This window comes from Erythrolamprus reginae, chromosome 2, assembly GCF_031021105.1.
Source record: "Erythrolamprus reginae isolate rEryReg1 chromosome 2, rEryReg1.hap1, whole genome shotgun sequence".
Classification (NCBI taxonomy): Eukaryota; Metazoa; Chordata; class Lepidosauria; order Squamata; family Dipsadidae; genus Erythrolamprus; species Erythrolamprus reginae.
In genome coordinates, this window is record NC_091951.1 from 226,553,755 (window position 1) to 226,576,839 (window position 23,085).

Here is a 23,085-nt window from a genome sequence, read left to right on the forward strand (position 1 = left end):
GTCTCTAATTTTTTTATACAAAAAGCTTGTTTTTGTATTAGACTCCATTGCTGGGGGCATTATTTATTTTTGAATTAACAGAACATTTCAAGAAGACGTTTAACTAATTTGGGACTGAATAGCAATGCTAAGAAGGAATTGAGTTATTTATTTTACTTGACAACGTTTTAAAAATAGTCTTTAGCTGATTTTTCCATATGTTGACTGGTTAGTAGCAACTAGCACAGATCACTAGATAGGCAGTTTATGACACTGGATGAAAAATAAAAAGCCTGGAACTCCTACTGAGGTTTCATTCTTTTCTATAACTTGAGTTTGTTCTAATTATATCTCTGACTTTTGCCAACTTTTATTTTACTAAAATGCACCCAACTTAGAATATCCTAACAAAACTCGTGTATTGATAGTATAAAAGGGAATCAAAATTGAACAGAGGACAAATGCTCAATATTTAACTCCAAAATGGGGGGGAACCCCCCAATAGATTTTAGCTATAATACTGTCATCCAATATTTTACTCTGCAGTAACATTTTAAAATGCTACATTATGCATTTTTATTTTATCAGTTTCTATATTCCCTAATTTTCCTTTCATAGACTATTAAGAGTACAAGTAATCCTCAACTTATGACCACAATTGAGGCCAGAATTTATATTGCTAAGTGAAAAAAATGTTGTGAGTTTTGCACCATATAACAACTCCCCCCCCCCCGCCCGCCCACACACACAATTGTTAAGTCAATCACTAGTTAAGTTAGTAACACGGTTAAGTGAATCTGGCTTCTCCATTGACTTTGCTTGTCAGGTTGCAAAAGATGATCACATGATCCTGGAACACTGCAGTGGTCCAGTTGCCAAGCATCCAAATGTAAATGATATGACAATGTGGATGCTGTAATTGTCTGAAAAATTATCATCACTTTTTTGAGACCTGTTGTAACTTTAAACCCTCACTAAAAGGGTTCACCAAGGGTTAAATCAACAGTTGTATGTTTGAATAAGGTACCCATTCAGTTTATTATTTATTTATTTATTTAATTGGATTTATCTGTTGCCCAACTCCAGTAGGACTGTAGTTTACAACAATAAAGTTTTAAAAAAATTTAAAGAAAGGTGGGGGGGGCAGAAGAGACAGATGATTTTAAGCACCAATGCACCTTGCAATTGCTATGTCATAAGTAAAACAACGATGAATGTTGCAGAAGCATTTAAACTTTTTTTAAATGTCTAATTGGTAATGACTTTTTTTTCTTGGTGGGTAGAAATATATACACATTGAATGTGTTCAGAAAGAAAAGAGGTTAGATCTATGATATGCATTCTCGTTCAGCATTGCTGGAGCTCTTGACTGAACTACATATTAGCGCACAGACTGAAAACCAACCCCCGTGTCTTGCCCAAGTGAAGCCATCCTTTTTTCAGCTGCCCGAAGAAATCCTGATAAAATCATAGAGACAGAGATTTTATCTCACATATTTTATCACTTAAGCCCTCGCTCGCTTCGGCGCAGGGTAGGCAAAGTTGGCTCTTCTATGACTTGTGGACTTCAACTCCCAGAATTCCTGAGTCAATCATGCCAGCTCAGGAATTCAGGGAGTCGAAGTCCACACGTCAATGAAGAGCCAACTTTGCCTACCCTTGCTTCAAGCGGAAATAACAGCTCCGTAAACAAGCTGACAGGATCGTCCTTTAAAAGGCCCCGATTCCTCCGTGCCTCTTCACACTATACGAAGACGCATCCGCTTGAAAGAAACCGCGCGAACCTTCTTCCGGCGGCAAGCTATTGTGAACGCAGCGGGGGCGGAGCTCCAACGAGAAGTAGGCGGGCCTTGGAATTGGGCTCCGCCTCCGCACGGGGGGGGCGGGGAGCGGAGTAAACGGCGCCGATCTTGTGGCGTCCCTTTTCCGCCCCGCCCCGCGCGCGCGGTTTCCTCCAAGAGAGATCATGGAGGGCGGCCTGCGGCAATTCGCCTTCGTGGGCACGGCAGTTGCCATCACCGGTGGGGTCGCCTACGCTCTTTGGCGCAATTACCTCTCCACCCCAGAGCCTGCGGGAGGCGAAGATCAGCCACGTCTGCTCCGGCTTGGGATGCAAGAAGGAAGCATGGAGCCGCCGGCGGGACAGGTAGTTGAACGCGAGGTGAATTAACTTTCAAGGCTGCAAAGTAGCGAACCTCGTGCATTTAGACACGGTTCTTGTCGGTAGAAGTCGAACGGGCAAAACTCTTAATGACTTGTAATTTTTTTTTCTTTTAAAAAAATTATAAAGTGTTTGCTGCTGCTGCTCCCTTCTCACAAATGGGAGTTAAGGAAGAATGGTTCTGGTGGGAACTGTGTTTCTGGGACACGTTTTCCTAATCTCAGTATTGGTCGGAAAGAAGGAAAGCTGTGGGAACAAAACTAATTCAACATCTGCTTTTTTTGAAAACCTTGCAAAAGTGTGTTTTTTCCCTTCTTTTTTTAAGAAGAAGAAGATGGTTGTTGGTTTAAAATTAGGTGCTGGGTTGAAATATGGAAGTCAAAACATATAATAATAATAATAATAATAATAATAATAATAATAATAATAATAATAATAATAATAATAATAATAATATTTATTAGTCTTCAGAGAGGGGCGGCATACAAATCTAATGAATTGAATTGAATTGTATGCCTCCCCTCTCCGAGGACACTGAGGCTCCTGGGTAAGTGCAGGTGGGCTCAGACCACATAGTGGATGGGAGGTTATAAAAGAATAAATAGAAACAAATCTTGCTTCATCCCATCCTCTTAGAATCTGCCCATTTTATTTTGTTTATTTTATTCTATTCTTTTATTTTATTTTATTTTGTCAACAAGTGTAAAGAAACAGGACACATGAAAAAATGGCACAAATAAATGGATACAAAGAAACAAAACATAGCCATAAAATGAGTACATACAAACGGGTACAGTAAGACAGGGATAGTAGGCGTGCTGGTGTGCTTATGCGTGCTTACCCCCTTAAGGACCTCTTTAAAAATGTGTAGGGTCCACAAGTAGAGAGTTTAAGGAAAAAGGTATGCGGGGTTAGAGCAGTGTTTCCCAACCGTGGCAACTTGAAGATATTTGGACTTCAATTCCCAGAATTCCCCAGCCAGCGCTGGCTGGGGAATTCTGGGAGTTGAAGTCCAAATAGCTTCAAGTTGCCAAAGTTGGGAAACATTGGGTTAGAGGAACAACAGGATCAGGTAAAGTGTTCCAGACATTTATTACTCTATTGCAGAAGTCGTATTTTCTGGAATCAAGATTAGAGCGGATTACATTTACCGGTAGTTTGTATCTATTAATAGCCCTAGTGTTACTGAGGTTGAAAGTAAAGTAGTTGTTAACAGGACATTAAGGTAGATGATCTTGTGTACTAAGCTTAGGTCAGAATGTGGGCAGCCTGGTTGAAGGTTATCCAGGCCTAAAATTTTAAATCTGCTGGATGAAGGAATTTTATTGCAAGCAGAGGAGTTGAATACTCTTGTAAAAAACCTCTGGATCTCCTCTAATGTATTAATGTCTGAAATACACTGTGGGTTCCAGGCAGTATTCAAGGATAGGTCTGGCAAAGGTTTTGTATGCCCTAGTTTAGAAGTGTAACATTACCAGAGAGAAAACTTTGTAAAATAAGGTTACAACTCTTAATGCCTTTTAAACTATGTTGTTACACAGAGAGCTCAGGGACTTAGATCTTTTGAAATGAGTGCACCAAGGTCCTTGACAGAGTGTAGGGTATCTTTTAGATAGTTTCTGTCCAGCTTGTATTTGATATTCTGATTTTTATTGCCAATATGCAGGACTGAGCATTTGTTAGCAGAGATTTGGAGTTGCCAATTGTTTGACCATTCAGATACATACCGGTAATCTATGTCATTTTGTAGGGTACTAGAATTGTCTGTGGTATTAAATAATTTGACATCATTGGCAAGAAGAATGGAGATGCTTACAATATGATCACAAAGGTCTTTTATATATAGCAGAAAGAGTATTGGTCCTAGAACTCTGTCTCGGAGAACCCTGCTATTAACTGGTGCTGGTTTGAAATAGCATTTATTTTAACTATCTGTTGCTTGTTTGATAGGAATGCAGCTATCCATTTGTGCAAGGATCCGGAAATGCCATAAGAACTTAATTTTAACTATTACAATCAATATATTAACAAGTTAAACATTAATAATTAATTAGGAAATTATTATAGATGAATCAATGTGGTCAGTTGCAATAGCCTTGTTGGGAATTGTTTGGAGTGGTAGGCTCAGTGATATACTTGGAAGGGCTACGTACAGAGGACATCTTACAGATGAAGTACAAGAGTAGTAGTGAAGCACAAATGTGGTGGACTCACGTTAGGTCTCTTCAGATCTCTCTCCTCACTTCTGTCAATCTCCTGGTTTTTGCCGAAGGGTCTGGACTGCAGAAGACAGTTGTTACGTGCTTTTCAAGATGGCAGTAGTGGATCACCTCTGGTTTTACTCCTCGCCTTCTTCAATCGCCTGGGCTATGTCAGTGGATTTTGGTTCCACAGTCACTCGAAGCAAATAATCTATAGAAGTTTTTATACAGCAAATTTTTTCAAGGTATAATTTGTAAGGATTTTTAGTTAGATTTAATTGGGGAATTACATTAGATTAAAATGATTTAAAATTTTAATTAATTAGATTAATTTTGTGTTGCAGTATGGCATAAATGTTAGAATAGGATTTATATATCTGGATCTCTAGCATAAAAATACTCTGCTTACCCTGATTCTATAAGCCAGGATAGGAGGGCACTAACTTGCCTAATCTGTATCCTTGGTAATTACTGGTGAAGGGAAACAAAAGGGCTCAATAAACATTTCACTGATAAACAAAGTTTACATCACTCTGGACAGGACATTATAGGATCAAAGGGGGAGATTTACATTGCCTGAAGCATACACAGGACAAGAGGGTGATTAAGGAAGATTAGTTGTGATAAGGAAGAAGGCTTCAGAGAAATTAGGTGTGAGAAACATCTGCTTTGAGGAAGAGTTTCTAGGAAATTGTTTTATGATATCTGTGGGAATAGGAAGAACTCAAAGATATGTTTGAAGTGATGTATCACTTGACATGTATGTGTAATTATCCCCATTTCCTTATGTTCCCAAATAAAAAGAGGTACATGGCTCTATACCGTGTCATTTCACCCAGAGAGAGAATGTGTCCAAGTCTTCTTTCTAGGATTCGCGTTTGTGAGTGACCCCACACGGCTGGGTTGCACTTAGTCCCAATGAAGACATTGTCTTCATCAGGGACTTTGACAGCATCCACAATTGGGGAGTTAAGAACACAAAAACATAAGAGCCATGCTGAATCAGGCCATAGTCTATCGAGTCCAGCATTCTGTGTCACACAGTGGCCCACCAATTGTCCATGGGGATCTTGAGCAGAAAGAGAAGGCAATAATAATAATAATAATTAATAATCATAATCATAATTTATTAGATTTGTATGCTGCCCCTCTCTGAAGACTTGGGGCAGCTGAGACCCTCCCTTTCTTTTGACCCCCAACAAGTGGTACTCAAGGGAATCCTGCCTACCTCAACCAACATAGAGGCAGCACTTGGTCATGTTTTAATAACCATCTATATGCTTGGCATCCATGAATCTGTCTAATCCTGCCTTGAAACTATCAAGGCTGACAGCTGTCACAACCTCTTTTGGAAGTGAATTCCATAAACCAACGACCCTCTGTGTGAAGAAATAGTTCCCTTGATTTGTCCTCACTTTCTTACCTATGAGCTTTAGGGAGTGCCCCCTTGTCCTAGTATTGTGTGATAGAGACAATATTTTTTCTTTATCCACCTTTTTCTATCCCATGCATGATTTTATACACTTTGATCAAGTCACCCCTTAAACGCCGCCTTTCAAGGCTGAAGAGACCAAGGCGTTGTAACCTGGTATCATAAAGGAGGGGCTCTATTTCCTTTAAATGTGTTAGTTTAAATGTGCCGGCATACCACTAGTCTAAAAGGATAATTGGTGTTCAGGGTATCTGCTAGTTAGGTCCAGCATTAGAAGAACACGTGTTGAAAAGTATAGCAAGAAGTTACATTTCAACTCTGGTTTCCCATTATTTTTTCCAATGGGAACATTCATTTTTATTGTTACTGGATCCTTATCTGTTTGGGAATTGTTTGGGTTTTGCTTCAAGCATAGGAAACAAAAACAATTCTTCCATCTCAATATTTCACCAAGCATGGTCATAGTGCTTTGTTTTTCAATGATAATCTTTTGTTTGCAGGCTTGATTACAACCTGATTGCATTCAAATATTTTTTTTGAAGAAAGCTCCTAAAAAGTTATACATCAACTAGTAGTTTTTCTACTCTTAAGTAAAATTACTGTAGCTTTTGGAACAAATACACTGAGGGAGAAAAGTGGCTCAAACTGTAATTTAGATTTTGTAAGCTCTTGGTACTTTTTAATTATCTGAAGGCAGTCATAGATCCTAACCATTATGGGTTTATTTTATCGCTTTGAGATCATGAAAGGCTTAGATAAAGTCAGTCAGGTAGAATCCTAATAATGCAGAGTGGAAAGAGAGAAGAATAGAAACCTTCCAGAGGGCCTAGCCCACCTTTGCTTTACCTTGGTATCTTAGCACTTTGAATGCCAGACCAATTAAGTAGTGAGCCATTTGGAATTGTTTGTTTCGTTGTTGTTATGTACCCATATCACTTTCTTTGCTTAATAATTAATGTTCTTAGCAATGTTCAACCTCTTAAGATCTGTCCCAGTGAAATGAAACTACAGAGGATTAAACTTGGTAGCTATATCATCATTTATCACATATATTGTATGATTAAAAAGCATCATATGAACAAGATCCCAGTCCTCTTTAAGGTATTTTTTAACAACCCTAGCATTTTTGTCCTTTTAAAGTCAGTAATGGAAATAAAATAATGAATGAGGCCAATTTTTTTCGTTGCCTTTCCAATATCCTAATATCTTTTGCACATCCATTCTGCATACCTTTATAATATTTGCCCTTATTGGCTGGGGCCTATGGGATTTTGATTTAAAGATAGATGAAAGATTTTAGATTGAGAAGACTGATTTGTCTGTTTTGATATGTTACTGTTGATTTAATAAGAATTATATTTTTTTTGGGAGGGGGGGGACATTTGACCCTCTGGATTTTGTTATTATTATACGTTTGATTAGTTAAGTCAGCCCAAATTCCAAGAAGACTGGATTTGTAGAGGTATAACTCAAAGCATCCTTGGTTATATTGGCTGCAATGACTTGAAGTTTAGTAACCACTAGAGCAGGAGTATCAAACTGGCGGCCTGCGAGCCATGCCCACTCTAGCTTTGCAAATAGGGGAAACATTTCAAAACATCATGTGACAACAATGTGATGTGGTGAGTTTGACACATGTGCAGTAGAACTGGGGTCTCCAATCTTGGCAACTAAGGCTTGTGGACTTCAACTCCAACTCTGGAAGTTGAAGTCCACAAGTCTTAAAGTTGCTAAGGTTGGAGACTCCTGCACCAGAAGATCACCAGATGTTTATCCCAGCTGTATATATCAGTATAATTTTCAGAGTAATACGCATATTTTGGATAGCTGTTTATAGGCTTGTCTGTAATTATAGCTTTCTAATGTCTAGATTTCTAGGAGAACTTTTCTTTGTTTTACTTGACTGCTGAGAAATCTAAGTACCATATCTTTCAGAGTATAAGACGCATCCCCCCCCCCCCCCAAAAAAAGAGGGTGGAAATGTCAGTGTGTCTTATACACCAAATGCAGTCATTTTTGCTGTTCCAAAGCACTGCCTCCCTGCCTGCAGAGCACTCTTGGGTGCTGGGAAATGGCAAAAATGCCACTGTGCGAAAAACAGGTAGTTTTTCGGCAGGTTTTTTTTTTGCAAAAATTAGGTGGGGAAAAGGTTTGGGGAGCCTGCAGCGCGCTTCTGAGGACTGTGGGAAGGCAAAAATGCCTCCATTTTTGTGAAAAAGTGGGTGAAAAATGTCTCATTTTTCATAAAAATGGGAACATTTTTGCCATCCTCCTAGACCCTTTGCCCACCCAATTTTTGGGAAAAAAAAACGGGTGAGAAACAGCCTGGGTTTTTTTTTTGCAAAAATGGGGCTGTTTTTGCCTTCTAATTACCCAATCTAGCATGACTGGAGGAGGAATTCTGGGAGTTGAAGTCCATACTCTTAAAGTTGTCAAGTTTGAAGACCTAGGTGCAAGGGTCTTCAAATGAACTTCAACTCCCATTCCTGAGCTAGCATGACCAGAGGAGGAATTCTAGGAGTTGAAGTCCACAAGTCGTAAAGCTGTCAAGTTTGAAGTTTGTAAAAAGTGTACATGGTTGTAAAAAGTATTCTGCTACACTGGTATTTTATTAAATAATATTACTGCACCATTTGGTTCAGAATACTTTTTCCTTGTTTTCCACCTCTAAAATCTAGGTGCGGCTTATACTCCAAAAAATACGGTATCTGTCAACCCACCTAACTATTCCAAGTAAAATCAGAAACAGTGAACCACCATTCAATAATTGCTATAATAACATTTGGAAAATTATCTATTTCAGTTTCTAAGCACCTTTTGCAACATGTATAATTTTTATTCTGAATTAGCCAAAACAAATCTAATTAAAACATTTGATAGGTATAGTACTTACATTGAATAATGTAACTATGCTGACCTGGAATTCCAACCCAATGTATATGTAGTCAGTTTAATGTGTATGGTCTGTCACTAGTAAGTGAAGTTGACCAAATAATCATAACTCCATTATTTTATGTATTCAAATGTCTATCTGTTTTTTCTGATAATTGTTTGGTCTTGTATTTTGTAGGATAAACCATCCAGCAAGCAAATCTTGGTTCTAGGCTTAGATGGGGCTGGAAAAACCAGTGTTCTCTATTCACTAGCAACTAACCATGTAAAGCGCAACACAGTTCCCACCAACGGTTTCAATGCAGTGTGTGTCAACACAGAAGAAACAAAGATGGAATTCCTAGAAAGTAAGCATATCTATCTTATAAGAAACATTTTTTGAAAAATCATCTATTTTATGTCATTTCAATGAAACAGTTGCTGTAAAAATCTCCCCCTCCATTTTGCTGATAAAATATTGGGTGTGTTAAAGTTTTATTTCCAATAAATATAATTGCTTTATGTTTTTTTGTATTGTACATTGTTTTTTACTATTGCTGTGAGCCGCCCCGAGTCTACGGAGAGGGGCGGCATACAAATTTAGTAAGTAAGTAAGTAAGTAAGTAAGTAAGTAAGTAAGTAAGTAAGTAAGTAAGTAAGTAAGTAAGTAAGTAAGTAAGTAAGTAAGTAAGTAAGTAAACAAACAAACAAACAAACAAACAAACAAGTAAGTCTAATAAAGAGTAGCTATTTTCTTCATAGAGCTAAAATACTAGGAATACTATAAATGTGTTATAATAATTATGTTGTCTTTGTATAATTATTACAATAAAGGCAATCTAATCAAGATAGAAATTATAAAACTCAGTAGATTATATCTTGTGGTGTCTTGATTCCTAGGTTTAGGAAAAGTGAAAACTTGGTTTTCACTTTTAATGGGCTAAACTATGGAATGAGGGGGAAAGTTTAGAAGAATATGATTTGGGTCAACAGCAAAAGACAATGTTTTATTTTTATACACACACACACATGCATACATTCAATTTAAAAACGACTATGTCATAAGATTCATCCTATCTATTGGTCATTAAATGGAAGTCATATTATCAATTTTTATTCTATGCTGTATCTTAATTCCAATAGCATGGGCGTGCTTTAACCTTAGTGTTTTTCTGCTATATTTTGAATTATGCTTGATAACTTTTGGAAAGATTTTCTATCATGCACTTCAAGCTCATTTCTCAGAAATGAGCTTGAAGTGCAGCTGCCTCTTGTTGAAAGTTTTACTATGCTGATGGGAGTTTTAATTGATAATTGCTGATTCTTTTCCTATATTATTGATTTACAGTTGGGGGCAGTGAGTCTTTAAGAGAGTATTGGAAGATGTATATGCCGAGAGTCTTGATACTGATCTATGTTGTAGACTCAGCAGATCATGAACGCTTTCCAGTTGCAAAAACACTTCTTCATCAGTTGCTCCAGAATAATTCTACGCTGCCAGTAATGATTCTAGCCAATAAGCAGGTAAATATAAGCTGTACAACCCAGAGCAGAAATGATAGCTTTCTAGTGAGTGTGTAAGAAGACCTTAATTCTATAACAATCATTTCTATAATAGTAATTGAAATGATCTGATACTGTTCAACAGAGGACAAAGTAACATTACAGCATTTTAATCCGTTAAGATATTTTATTACTGAATTTTAAATTGCTATCTTAAAGCAATCAAATTTCTCCAGCATCATACAGCAAGAGACTGCTGAATTCATATCCAACAAAAGGCTATCTCAGAGAATCTTAACAAACACAATGAGTTTGTAATCTTGAACACACACCTTCAGTCATTGTTAATTGCTGATTAATGCCTGAATTAGTCCTTGCAGTTTTCTTTGCAAATCTTTTGGAACTAGTTTGATATTACTTCCTGGTTTTTATTCATTCAGGAATAAAGCTAGTAAATTTAAATATCATTCTGAGAAATACTTCAGTATGTAACCTCTCTTACAAGTTCAGTGGAGAAAAAACAATTAGATTAGATTAGATTTATTGGATTTATATGCCGCCCCTCTCCGCACACTCAGGGCGGCTCACAACAAGGTAAAAACAATACATAATAACAAATCCAATACCCACCAATCCAATTACAATTTAAGCTAAAAAATTCATAAAAAACAACCCCAGAATATTAAAAAAACAAGTACACAATCAATCTAACACCAAAACAACATGGGCAAGGGGGAGATCTTTCAGTTCCCCCATGCCTGACGGCAGAGGTGAGTTTTAACAAGTTTGCGAAAGGCAAGGAGGGTGGGGGCAATCCTAATCTCAGGGGGGAGCTGGTTCCAGAAGGTCGGAGCCGCCACAGAGAAGGCTCTTCCCCTGCGTCCTGCCAGACGGCATTGTTTAGTCGGTGGGACCCGGAGAAGGCCAACTCTGTGGGACCGAACCGGTCGCTGGGATTCGTGTGGCAGAAGGCGGTCCCGGAGATATTCTGGTCCGGTGCCATGAAGAGCTTTATAGGTCATAACCAACACTTTGAATTGTGACCGGAAACTGATCGGCAACCAATGCAGACTGCGGAGTGTTGGGGTGATATGGGCATATTTAGAGAAGCCCATAATTGCTCTCGCAGCTGCATTCTGCACGATCTGAAGTTTCCGAACACTTTTCAAAGGTAGCCCCATGTAGAGAGCGTTACAGTAGTCGAGCCTCGAGGTGATGAGGGCATGAGTGACTGTGAGCAATGACTCCCGGTCCAAATAGGGCCGCAACTGGCGCACCAGGCGAACCTGGGCAAACGCCCCCCTCGCCACAGCTGAAAGATGTTTCTCTAATGTGAGCTGTAGGTCGAGGAGGACGCCCAAGTTGCGGACCCTCTCTGAGGGGGTCAATAATTCCCCCCCCAGGGTAATGGATGGACAGATAGAATTGTCCTTGGGAGGCAAGACCCACAGCCACTCCGTCTTGTCTGGATTGAGCTTGAGTTTGTTGACACCCATCCAGGCCCCAACAGCCTCCAGGCACCGGCACATCACTTCCACTGCTTCGTTGATTGGACATGGGGTGGAGATGTATAACTGGGTATCATCGGCGTATTGATGATACCTCACCCCATGTCCTTGGATGATCTCGCCCAGCGCTTTCATGTAGATATTAAATAGCAGGGGGGAGAGGACCGACCCCTGAGGCACACCACAAGGGAGAGACCTCGAGGTCGACCTCTGACCCCCCACTAACACCGACTGCGACCGACCGGAGAGGTAGGAGGAGAACCACTGGAGAACAGTGCCTCCCACTCCCAACCACTCCAGCCGGTGCAGAAGGATACCATGGTCGATGGTATCGAAAGCCACTGAGAGGTCAAGGAGCACCAGGACAGAGGACAAGCCCCTGTCCCAGGCCCACCAGAGATCATCCATCAACGCGACCAAAGCAGTTTCCGTGCTGTAGCCGGGCCTGAATCCAGACTGTTGAGGACCTAGATAACCGGCTTCTTCCAAGGACCGCTGGAGTTGAAGAGCCACCACCTTCTCAACAACCTTCCCCATAAAGGGAAGGTTGGAGACTGGACGGTAGTTATTAAGCACGGCTGGGTCCAGGGAAGGCTTCTTGAGGAGGGGGCGCACAAGTGCCTCCTTATAAAGGGCCGGAAAGGACCCCCTCCCCAAGGAGGCGTTGACAATCTCCTGGACCCAGCTCCGTGTCACCTCCCGACTGGCCGAAACCAGACAAGAGGGACACGGATCCAGTAAACAGGTGGCGGAACTCACAGCTTCAATGGCCTTGTCCACTTCATCAGGTGACACCAAGTCAAACTCCTCCCAGACGTTTAGCCCCAGTCACCTCGACTGACTCGTTGTCAGTCGATTCTGTTTTACAATTGGAGTCGAGGTCCGCCCGGATCCGAGCGATTTTATCAGCGAAAAACGTGTTAAAATCCTCAGCACTGCTCTGCAAGGGCTCCCCAACTCCCCCCTGATTAAGAAGGGAGCGGGTTACCCTAAACAGCAGCCGGGCGGGATTCCGCTGATGCAATCAAAGCGGCATGATACACGCATCTTGCCGCCTTGAGCGCCACTTTGTAAGTCTTAATATGAGCTCTTACAAGTGTTCGATCGGATACTCAACTTACTTTTCCTCCATCGCTTCTCTAGACGTCTCTTCTGGCGCTTCAACTCCCGGAGCTCCTCGTTGTACCATGGAGCTCTACGGGGTCTAGTGCCACGGAGAGGTCGCAACGGCGCAATCCGGTCAAGAGCCCCTACTGCAGCCTTGTTCCAGGCCTCAGCAAGAGACTCTGCCGAACTGTGAACGAGTGTATCTGGAATAACCCCAAGCGCCCTCTGAAAACCTTCTGGATCCATCAGGCGTCTGGGGCGGAACAACTTAATCAGTTCCGCCTCCCTGCGGGGAAGGATTGGAGCCAGGAAGTTAAGCCACAGTAGGAAATTATCTGACCATGACAAAGGCAACACTTCTAAGCCCCTTAGTCTCAGACCATTACTCAATTGCTCAGAGAGGAATATCATATCGGGCGCGTGCCCACCCTCGTGAGTCGGACCCTGAACTACTTGAGTCAGGTCCATGGCTGTCATGGTGGCCATGAACTCCTGTGCCAGTCCAGAGGAACCGCCAAGTGACGGCAGATTGAAGTCCCCCAGGACAATAAGTCCGGGGAACTCCACCGCCAACCCGGCCACCTCCTCGAGCAGCACAGGCAGGGCTGTTGACACGCAGCTGGGAGGCAGGTACGTGAGTAACAAGCCCACCTGAACCCCTAAGTCCAACTTCACCAGAAGGGACTCGCAACCCGCAACCTCTGGAGCAATGAGCCTACGCAGGCCAAGACTCTCCCTGGCTATAATAGCCACTCCTCCTCCCCTTCCCTGGGGTCGAGGTTGGTGCCATACCCGAAACCCAGCTGGACAGATTTCCGAGAGAGGAACTCCTCCCTCCGGGCCCAGCCAGGTTTCGGTCACACAAGCGAGGTAGGCCTCCTCATCCAGGATCAAATCCCGGATGAGGAGAGCTTTATTTACCACCGACCTGGCATTGAGCAGCAGCAACTTGAGCCCAGGGCCAGAATTACACTCGTCACCAGTATCTTGGGTTGAGCTCAAGGAGCCGGAAGAAGGGATCGCTACTAAGCAGCGATCTCTCCTTCCCCTGGAACGGCTAGCTCCAAGGCTCCCACCATATCTGCCTTTCCCCAGCAAGACCGGAATATTTTGACCCTCGCCACCCCAGAGATAGGTGCCCCCTCCCCTCCTGCCTCTCCAGCGTCAGGTTTGCCAAGGGTATCATTTAAATCATAACCATTTAATTCATACATACTGTAATCCCACCCACCCAACCCATTCCATTCACTATCCCCCTCCCACCCGCCCCCATTAATTTCATTCCCATAAAAATCCATTGGGAAATGGGGAAGATTCCATTCAGAAAAAGATTCCACGTAAGGAACATTGATCTTATATGGAAAAGTTATACAGAGTCAGGTCTGTTTAAAACGTGGATGAGATACTCTCAAGAAATTGCAGCAATGTGGATTGAAAAGAAATAATGGAAGAAGACAAGGGTTTCCATACTGCATCTGTATCTTAAATAAGAAACAGATATGATAGCTAAGATTTGGAGCAGACTTCCTATAGATTTGTTGGATTCCTTATGCATTGACTACTCTCCTACAGATCTTCCTCAGTGCTTGAACAACAGAGAAATGCTACTTTGGGGACATGATAACAAGAATGGCCCAAATGTCAGCTGTAAATTTGGCCTGTTTTGAATGCCTATATTTAAATTTATGTAGTTTACTTCTATCTAATGCAGTGGTTCTCAACCTTTCTAATGCCGTGACCCCTTAATACAGTTCCTTCTGTTGTGGTGACCCCCAACCATAAGTCTAGCAACAGTTCTCTCAACAGACCTTTAAGCTGATTGGCAGTAAGGTCAGAGGGACGCCCCCACTGTAAATGTCTGATTGATAAGATTGTAAAAATATGTTCCAAGGTGCCAGAATAGAAGCTTTAGTTCCTAACACCATGGGAAATTTGTCTTTTCCCAGGGTCTTGGGCGACCCCTGTGAAATGGTCATTCGACCCCCAAAGGGGTCCCGACCCTCAGGTTGAGAACCACTGATCTAATGTGAAGGACCCATCTCATGAAAAGCTTATATATCCGGAACCGCCTGCTACTGCACGAATCCCAGCAACCAATAAGGTCCCACAGAGTTGGCCTTCTCCGGGTCCCGTCAACTAAACAATGTCATTTGGCGGGCCCCAGGGGAAGAGCCTTCTCTGTGGCGGCCCCGACCCTCTGGAACCAACTCCCCCCGGAGATTAGGACTGCCCCCACCCTCCCTGTCTTTCGTAAACTAATCAAGACTCATTTATACTGCCAGGCATGGGGGAGTTGAGATATTCCTTCCCCCTAGGCCATTACAAGTTATGCATGGTATGTCTGTGTGTATGTTTGGTTTTATAATAAGGGTTTTTAGTTGTTTTATTATTGGATTGTCACATGCTGTTTTTATCATTGTTGTTAGCCGCCCCGAGTCTACGGAGAGGGGTGGCATACAAATCCAATAAATTATTATTATTATTATTATTATTATTATTATTATTATTATTATTATTATTAAATAATAATAAATTATTTCCCCCTAGGAATATTGTTCCTTCAGTTTTACTGGGTGTTTGGACAGGTCTGTGAGGGAGATTATTGCAATCCTGCTTTGAAAAAGCCAAACTGAATAGATGAATGTGTTTCTTTCTTTTGTCGGACAGGATCTTGCAGGCGCATACTGTATCACAGACATTCATGATGCTTTGGCTTTATCTGAAATTGGAGATGAAAGGAAGATCTTTCTGATTGGGACACATGTGGCAAAGGAGGGCTTAGAGATACCTTCTGGCTTGAAAGATACCCGGGAACTGATTGCACAGCTGGTGTCAGAAATTCTGTGATAATGAGACGGAATGCCATAACTGGACATTCAGTAGCAACTATGAGAAATGCCTCTTCTAATCTTGATGGCAATCAAACCCCAGATATAGAATTGCCGTGAAAATGGTTTTGAACTGGAAAGAAATGTTTTGCTTAGAAGTGCTTTATCAAAAAAGAAGGCCAGTATGCTCTTGAGAGCCAACATTTCTACATGCAATATGTATGTCCCTGAAACTTCTTTCCTTTTCTAGGTTGTTTCAGATTTGATCTCCTTCAATTTAAATGCATATTTCTGTGTCAGCTTTCTTTCTTTCCTGTTTTAAAAAATACTGTTGTGTAGCATTTCAGAGGAGGCCAAAGTTGCTAGCCTGGCTAAATACTGATTTTCTCTTATATACAGGACATAGAGAAAAGATTATACTTTATGAGTGTTTAGGGACTAGAAATTTCATATTCGAATAACACTAGAGATTATAAATTTACTTTAAAAATTAATGGAAAACATATAGAGAGAGGTATAGCTATTCCTGATCTTTACTTGGGATATTCCAAGGAAGAATAATTAAGCAGAACTACACAGTATTATTATCAATCCTAGAATTTAAAGAAATATGATATAGTATTGATACTTTGGACTTTGATGTTTGAGACCACTTCCGGAAATACGATTAGACAAGAAAACAAACCTATGGATTACAGAAAAAATCTAGAGCCCTCACTTGAGGCACAAATGACCAAGTTCAAATTATATTTTAAACATAAAGAGATTGAGAAGTTTATAACACTGGAAAATGTTGAAGAAAAAAAGAAGAGGATAATTGACAGCAAAGACGATGGACTTAATTACAGACGTGATCGGGCACCATTGGAAGGGACAGAAAATATCCTGGAGGACGTCTGGGACAGTGATGGCGAACCTATGGCACGGGTGCCACAGGTGGCACATGGAGCCATATCTGCTGGCACGTGAGCCGTTGCCCTAGCTCAGCTCCAACGTGCATGTGTGTGCCAGCCAGCTGATTTTTGGCTCGCACAGAGGCTCTGGGAGGGCATTTTTGGCTTCCAGAGAGCCTTTGGAGGGACGGGGGAGGGCGATTTTACCCTCTCCCTGGCTCCAGGGAAGCCTTTGGAGCCTAGAGAGGGCAAAACATGAGCCTACTGGGCCCATCAGAAGTTGGGAAACCCATTTCCAGCCCGCAGAAGGCTTCTGGAGCAGGGTGGAAGCTGTTTTCGCCCTCCCCAGACATTGAATTATGGGTGTGGGCACTCACGCATACGTGATACGTGTGCACGCTCTTTTGGCACCCAAGGAAAAAAAGGTTTGCCATCACTAGGAGATATAAACATCTTATTCTCCACTAACCTGCATGCTCACGTTTCATCAGCTTTAGGGTGTGTTCAATTAGCATCTCCTTTAAAATTTGGTTCTACCAAATTCTTCATAAATGTTTATTTACTGTTTAATCCCTCAAAGTCATATTTCTGAAGTCAAGAGAAATGAGACCTTTGAAACTGGCTTTTCAATCAAATGACCAAATTCCAAATCCAGTATTAATAGGAGATTTTAATGGTGGCATAGAAGCCAATTATGGGCTTTGCTCCAGCATTTTAACATCCCAGACCTCTGCTTAATTAAGTTGGTTCATTGCTATGGAGAATGAGTGAGAATTGATATGAGAATGAGTAGAGTGGAGTTTGCTTCAATTGGTAAAATTTGCCCTGAAGGTCTTCAATGGAGCTACTCCAGGTGATAAGGTAAACTCACCTTTGGGGCTCCAGAGGAATGTCTGTTGTAGAGTTCATGCTGATTTCTGAAGATCCAGTCGCTTATTGTTTAAATTTTAGTATTAACTTCCACCTTGACTATAATCACTTATCATTAATAGACGTCTTTTCCTTGAGTCTACAAAATGCAGACAAGTGCCCCTCAATCTTGATCCTGTCTTCTTTGTCCCTTATCTGATACATATCAGTCAGTACAGTCTAGTACAGTGTTTCTCAAAGGGTGAAACAGTCTTTTCATCCCTCTTAAATATTTTTCCATGGGTTTGTTATCTGCACTTCATATCTCCTGCTCTGTGCTGTGTGTTATTGTTCAGTGCAACCCCCCCCCCCACCTCCTGTTGGGGGGAAAAAGGCATGTTCCCTGGGTCACGCGCCCCTCCTTGGCATCACTTTGCCCCCCTGCCCAGGGGGGGGGGCACCTCACTATTTGAGAAGTACTGCATCAGGTAGACAAGATAAGCATCTCATATCTGAGCTCTGGTACCAATGTTACCCAATAGCTACATTTTGTTCTGTTAACTACAGCAGTGTTTCCCAACCTTGGCAACTTGAAGCTATTTGCCACTGAACTACAGTATGAAAATCTGCTCTGGCCTGACATCAATAAATGGGCAGTCACCAAATCTATATAGGGTTATACAAATCTAACCTTTGATTAACAAGGACAGTTCTGGCACTCCCGTTGCTATGGTTAAGGAAATCATTGTGGTCATTAAGCAAGGACATAACATGGTTTCCATTTGCAACCTTCTGCCAGGTCTCCATTGCCTTTGTTGGAAATCAGCAAATAAAGTTGCAAGCGGTGACTGCCTGAGTATGGTAAAATGGTAGGAATTCCAGGACTAGGCAAAAGTACCACTGTTCAAACAGTTGCTAAATGAATGGTTGTTAAACAGGAAGCACGTTAAACAGGCATTAAACTGCCAATTATGCCACTTGGTTCAATTTGTAACAAACATAGCTTGGTTCCGCAAGCTATAAGCTCACAGTGACTTAGTTTTGGAAAAGTACTGTTTTGATTTGATTTTAGGCTTAGCTGATTGATATATTTTAGATACCTCATATGGCTCTTCTCTCCCATTTTTAGAATAGAATGGAATAGAATTTTTATTGGCCAAGTGTGATTGGACACACAAGGAATTTGTCTTGGTGCATATGCTCTCAGCGTACATAAAATATACATTTATCAAGAATCATGTGGTACAACACTTAATGATTGTCATAGGGGTCAAATAAGCAATGAAGAAACAATATTAATAAAAATCTTAGGATATAAGCAACAAGTTACAGTCATACAGTCAACATGGGAGGAAATGGGTGAAAGGAATGATGAGAAAAACTAGTAGAATAGAAGTGCAGATTTAGTAGAAAGTCTGACAGTGTTGAGGGAATTATTTGTTTAGTAGAGTAATGGCGTTAGGAAAAAAACTTCTTATGTCTAGTTGTTTTGGTGTGCAGTGCTCTGTAGCGACGTTTTGAGGGTAGGAGTTGAAACAATTTGTGTCCAGGATGTGAGGGGTCAGTAAATATTTTCCCCGCCCTCTTTTTGACTCGTGCAGTATACAGGTCCTCAATGGAAGGCAGGTTGGCAGCAATTGTTTTTTCTGCAGTTCTGATCATTCTCTGAAGTCTGTGTCGATCCTGTTGGGTTGCAGCACCAACCTAGACAGTTATAGAGGTGCAGATGACAGACTCAATGATTCCTCTGTAAAACTATCAGCAGCTCCTTGGGCAGTGGTATTATATAATTTGCCATGTTGTCTCATGGCTTTTATTTATGTTTGTTACATTGATTGGTCATTTAATAATAACGGTAGTCTACTCTTAATATAAATTCCTTGAAGAATTGACAGTGTCTTGAAAAGTTTAAGCACCCCATATAACATTGGGATAGTGTCTTTATTTTTCTCACATGTATATATCTTGTTTTTATTGTAATAACTTTATAGTCCACTCAGAAAAGTTATGATCAAAGCTGCTTGTAAAAAGATGAATTTGGCTTTGTGCTTACAAGGTCTCAGCCAATTCAGATGCAATACCAAGCACCTTCTTTTGACAATTTTCACATAATCAGCTGTCACTTTTAAAGCATCAGCCAGAATGATCCAAGAGGTCACAACCCGATCTTTACAAATGGGTTGTTGTCATCTTTTAAAATAGCATGGTAATATTTTAAAACAGTTCCTCCACCCAGTTTTCTGTCTTAAGGCTGCAAGCTTGGAGTCTACGGAGAAGGGCGGCATACAAATTTAATTAATTAATTAATAATAATAATAATAATAATAATAATAATAATATTTCAGTGTAAAAATGTGCCCCTATGAATTGGGGGCAGGGACAATTAATGGGAAATGTTTCCTGTGGAGAAAGGGTGGCGTTATCTTCTCATGCTTTGCTTCACTGTGTGATACTATTATTATCTTTCACAACTTTTGTTGGCTTTGCCTGACACCTGGTGGCTCCTATGAATCTAATCCCATTCAGCATTGTAGCAATTTTTAGCATAAAGGGACTTTCATCAACACAATACGTTTCTTTAAAGAAATATTTGGTGGTGATAGTAGTGCCAGATTACATGGACATTGGCAAGAAAGTGTAGCAGAAGACAATTGCTTTTGCTTTTAAAACAAGATAAAAAAACTTCTAAAATTTTGTAAGAATAAAAATTATACCAAACTTTCCTAGAAACATTTCCTGCTTGAATGTGATTTTTTAAAATTCTAAATCAGAATGTTTTTCTTTAATTGTCCATTTTACTGACACAAAAGCATTGCACCATGTTCCCTGTAATGATCACTTCTTTTTAAAAAAATAAGTCGAATGGCTCCTCAAGAAGGTGATAGAAATGTCTTGACTTCCTTGCCTTGGTTTCAGGATTTTTAAGAGCAGTGTTTTCATCACACTTGGCCAATAAAAAATTCTATTTTCAATAAAAAATTCTATTTTGTGGATTTCAACTCCGTGGTTGTACTGAGGAATTGTGGGAGTTGGAAGCCCATATGGCTTAAAGCTGCTGAAGTTAGCACTGCAAACAGAGGATAGGGAATATTAGACGTAGTAACAAAGGGAAGGAAATGTTAATAATTGCACAGAAAAGCAATTGAATCGAAGGCCGAGCCGAAGTGACTGGGCTGTTTGCACTGTTAAGAATAGCACCTGCGGATCCGAAGCGCCCTCCCGCGGCACAGAAAGTTTAGTTCAGAGAAAGAAACAATAGGGATTCCCCAGGTTGCCGTGGCGACGGCAACAAAGAAGGCCGCACGGTTGCGGTCCCGAGCGCCCGCTTTTCCACAACTGCAAGCTGCGGCGTGAGCTAGCAGAAGCGGATCTATTCATATCGCGCAGGATGATCGAGCCACGAGCGGGTCAGTAAAGGGAACCCCCGTTTAAAAGGGCCACCGTCTTTCCGGGTAGAACCCGCCCTCTGTGGGGCAGTGCAATTGTGACGCCTCGCAGAATGAGACCCATCTATGCGCAGAATGGATTTTCGCGGGAAGCGAAAGCAAAGATACTTTATAAAAAAAAGAACTTGATTTAAGAAAAAAAGGGGGGGCTTGAAGGGCAAGCTATCATCACTATCGTGGCTAAATGAATCCATCTCCCTTATTTCTTCTTTGTTTAAAGACAATAAGATTGTACTCATTCCACCGCAAGGGAGCACTTTGCACAGTGGAATGGACTTTATTTTATCTTTTACCCATCCTTTATTTTACCATTTGAGTGTAGCTGTCATTTCCCATTGTTTACAAATGGGGGGGAGGGTGTAACAAATGTATTTAATGCTGCACTTAAATGCTGTACTTTAAAAAGAACAGTTTTGTAAGTTTCTGAAAATCCCATAAATAATTTGCTTATCAATCCATGTAATGCTCATTTATTTATTTATTTTTATTCTTATGAACTTAGGAAGTGCTAATACTTCAGAAGGCTTATCTTCTAAAATCAAGAAATAACAGCTAGTCTTTTTTTAAAATTGATTTTCATTTTTGGAACATCACAATATTTTAACACAGACCTGCACCCCTTTTCTTACATTATTTCTACTTAATAATATACATTACATTATATTTTTACAAAGTTTTGGGTTTTCTTCAGTCATTTCACATTGTTTCACAGTCCTTTCTTTTTTTTCTAGTCCAGTTGTACCAATTGTTCCATGTTTCATAGTATTCTGGTTTATTTAATTCTTTAAACTCCATAGTCAGCATATCTTCTTTTATAAATAAAAGAATTTTTTTAAAAGCAGCTAATCTTTTATTTCTTTTATTTGTACCCAGGTACTGTTTATTTATTTTTATTGCTGCAATAGCTAGAATTTCACATGGAACTGTCCTTGCCACTTAACCACTATTTGGTAATTAGCTAAATAACCCCCCCCCCATGCCCCTATGTGGCAGCCATCTAGAAAATCCATTTATTGGGCCTCACATCTCAGAACCAACAAAGGAAATAGTTTTGTGGCATCCAAAACCTCAGAGATTGGTAGGTAGCATCCTTTCTGACTTAACAAATGCTATTAAAAGGCAGTTTTGTGAACCGCAGTTCATTACAAAATCATTAGAGCAAAAACAATAAAAACTAAAAAAGAAAAATACATCATTGAACAAAACCCCTATCTCTGCATTATATGAGATACCTGCAAAGAAAATAATCGTAATTCCTAGCATTCCAGAGTTTGGCATTTGGGTTTGACATTTTTACCAAGAGAGCAAGTCCTTTGCAAGGTCCTGGAACAGACAGATGATATTATTTGTTGTTAATGGTATCATCTCAGGGTGTAAGCTGCTCCAGGTAAAGTTGCCTTATGCAATTGACTGTTGCTGATTTTGTTAATGCTAATGGAGCTCAAATGATGCTCCAGATATTTTGGGATGATAATTCTTCAATTATCATTCAGTGTTACAAACCTATACATTCATGTAGACAGCCCCCAAAATAAATAATCTTAACTATTAATGATGCCAGAAAAGTTGTAAATAGGGCCATACTACATGGGACAGACTTCCATAGCACTTCTCAGGACCATATGAATCCATAGAACAAGGGCTCCCAATCTGGGGTGCTCCACTCACAAGGTGTGCAGGATAGAATTTCAGGGCTACAACAAGGTGTGGCTTGTGACTTTTTTTGATGAGTCACAAATAACAATTACTTTTGTAACCAAACATTTCCTAAGGGTGTGGGCCATAGAAAAGATTGGAAACTACTGCCATAGAGAACAGTATACTTTTTTTTGCACTATAAAGCATATTATTATTATTTATTATTATTATTTATTAGATTTGTATGCCGCCCCTCTCCGAAGACTCGGGGCGGCTCACAACAGTAATAAAAACAATATAGTAGTAGAACAAATCTAATATTAAAAAACATATAAAACCCTATCATTATTTTAAAAACCAAACAGCACATTCACATCAAACATAAAACAAAGTATAAAAAAGTCTGGGGGAAAGGTGTCTCAACTCCCCCATGTCTGGCGGTATAAGTGAGTCTTGAGTAGTTTACGAAAGACAGGGAGGGTGGGGGCAGTTCTAATCTCCGGGGGTGAGTTGGTTCTAGAGGGCCGGGGCCACCACAGAGAAGGCTCTTTCCCTGGGGCCTGCCAAACAACATTGTTTAGTCGATGGGACCCCGAGAAGGCCAACTCTGTGGGACCTTATCGGTCGCTGGGATTCGTGCAGTAGCACGCGCTTCCGGAGGTACTCTGG

At 40.7% G+C, this 23,085-nt stretch overlaps 2 protein-coding genes across 4 annotated transcripts in view; both read left to right on the forward strand.

Annotated features, from left to right (window-relative positions):
• Positions 1-1,849: 1,849 nt before the first annotated feature.
• On the forward strand, positions 1,850-15,889 carry ARL9 (ARF like GTPase 9). Of its 2 annotated transcripts, none has more exons than XM_070742128.1 (4): positions 1,850-2,140; positions 8,844-9,012; positions 9,993-10,168; positions 15,430-15,889. In XM_070742128.1, the coding sequence occupies exons 1-4, from the start codon at positions 1,946-1,948 to the stop codon at positions 15,607-15,609; spliced, it is 720 nt and encodes a 239-aa protein (XP_070598229.1). In that variant the 5' UTR covers positions 1,850-1,945; the 3' UTR covers positions 15,610-15,889. The 2 variants fall into 2 exon arrangements, with proteins under 2 accessions (XP_070598229.1, XP_070598230.1); XM_070742129.1 differs by having other exon boundaries at positions 1,850-2,125.
• Positions 15,890-15,984: 95 nt separating this feature from the next.
• SPMAP2L (sperm microtubule associated protein 2 like) overlaps positions 15,985-23,085 on the forward strand; it is a 42,764-nt gene continuing 35,663 nt past the window's right edge. For both annotated transcript variants that reach the window (XM_070742123.1, XM_070742126.1), the window contains exon 1: positions 15,985-20,739. In XM_070742123.1, coding sequence (XP_070598224.1) covers positions 20,721-20,739 — 19 coding nt within the window. In that variant the 5' untranslated portion in view covers positions 15,985-20,720. The remainder of the gene's footprint in view (positions 20,740-23,085) is intronic.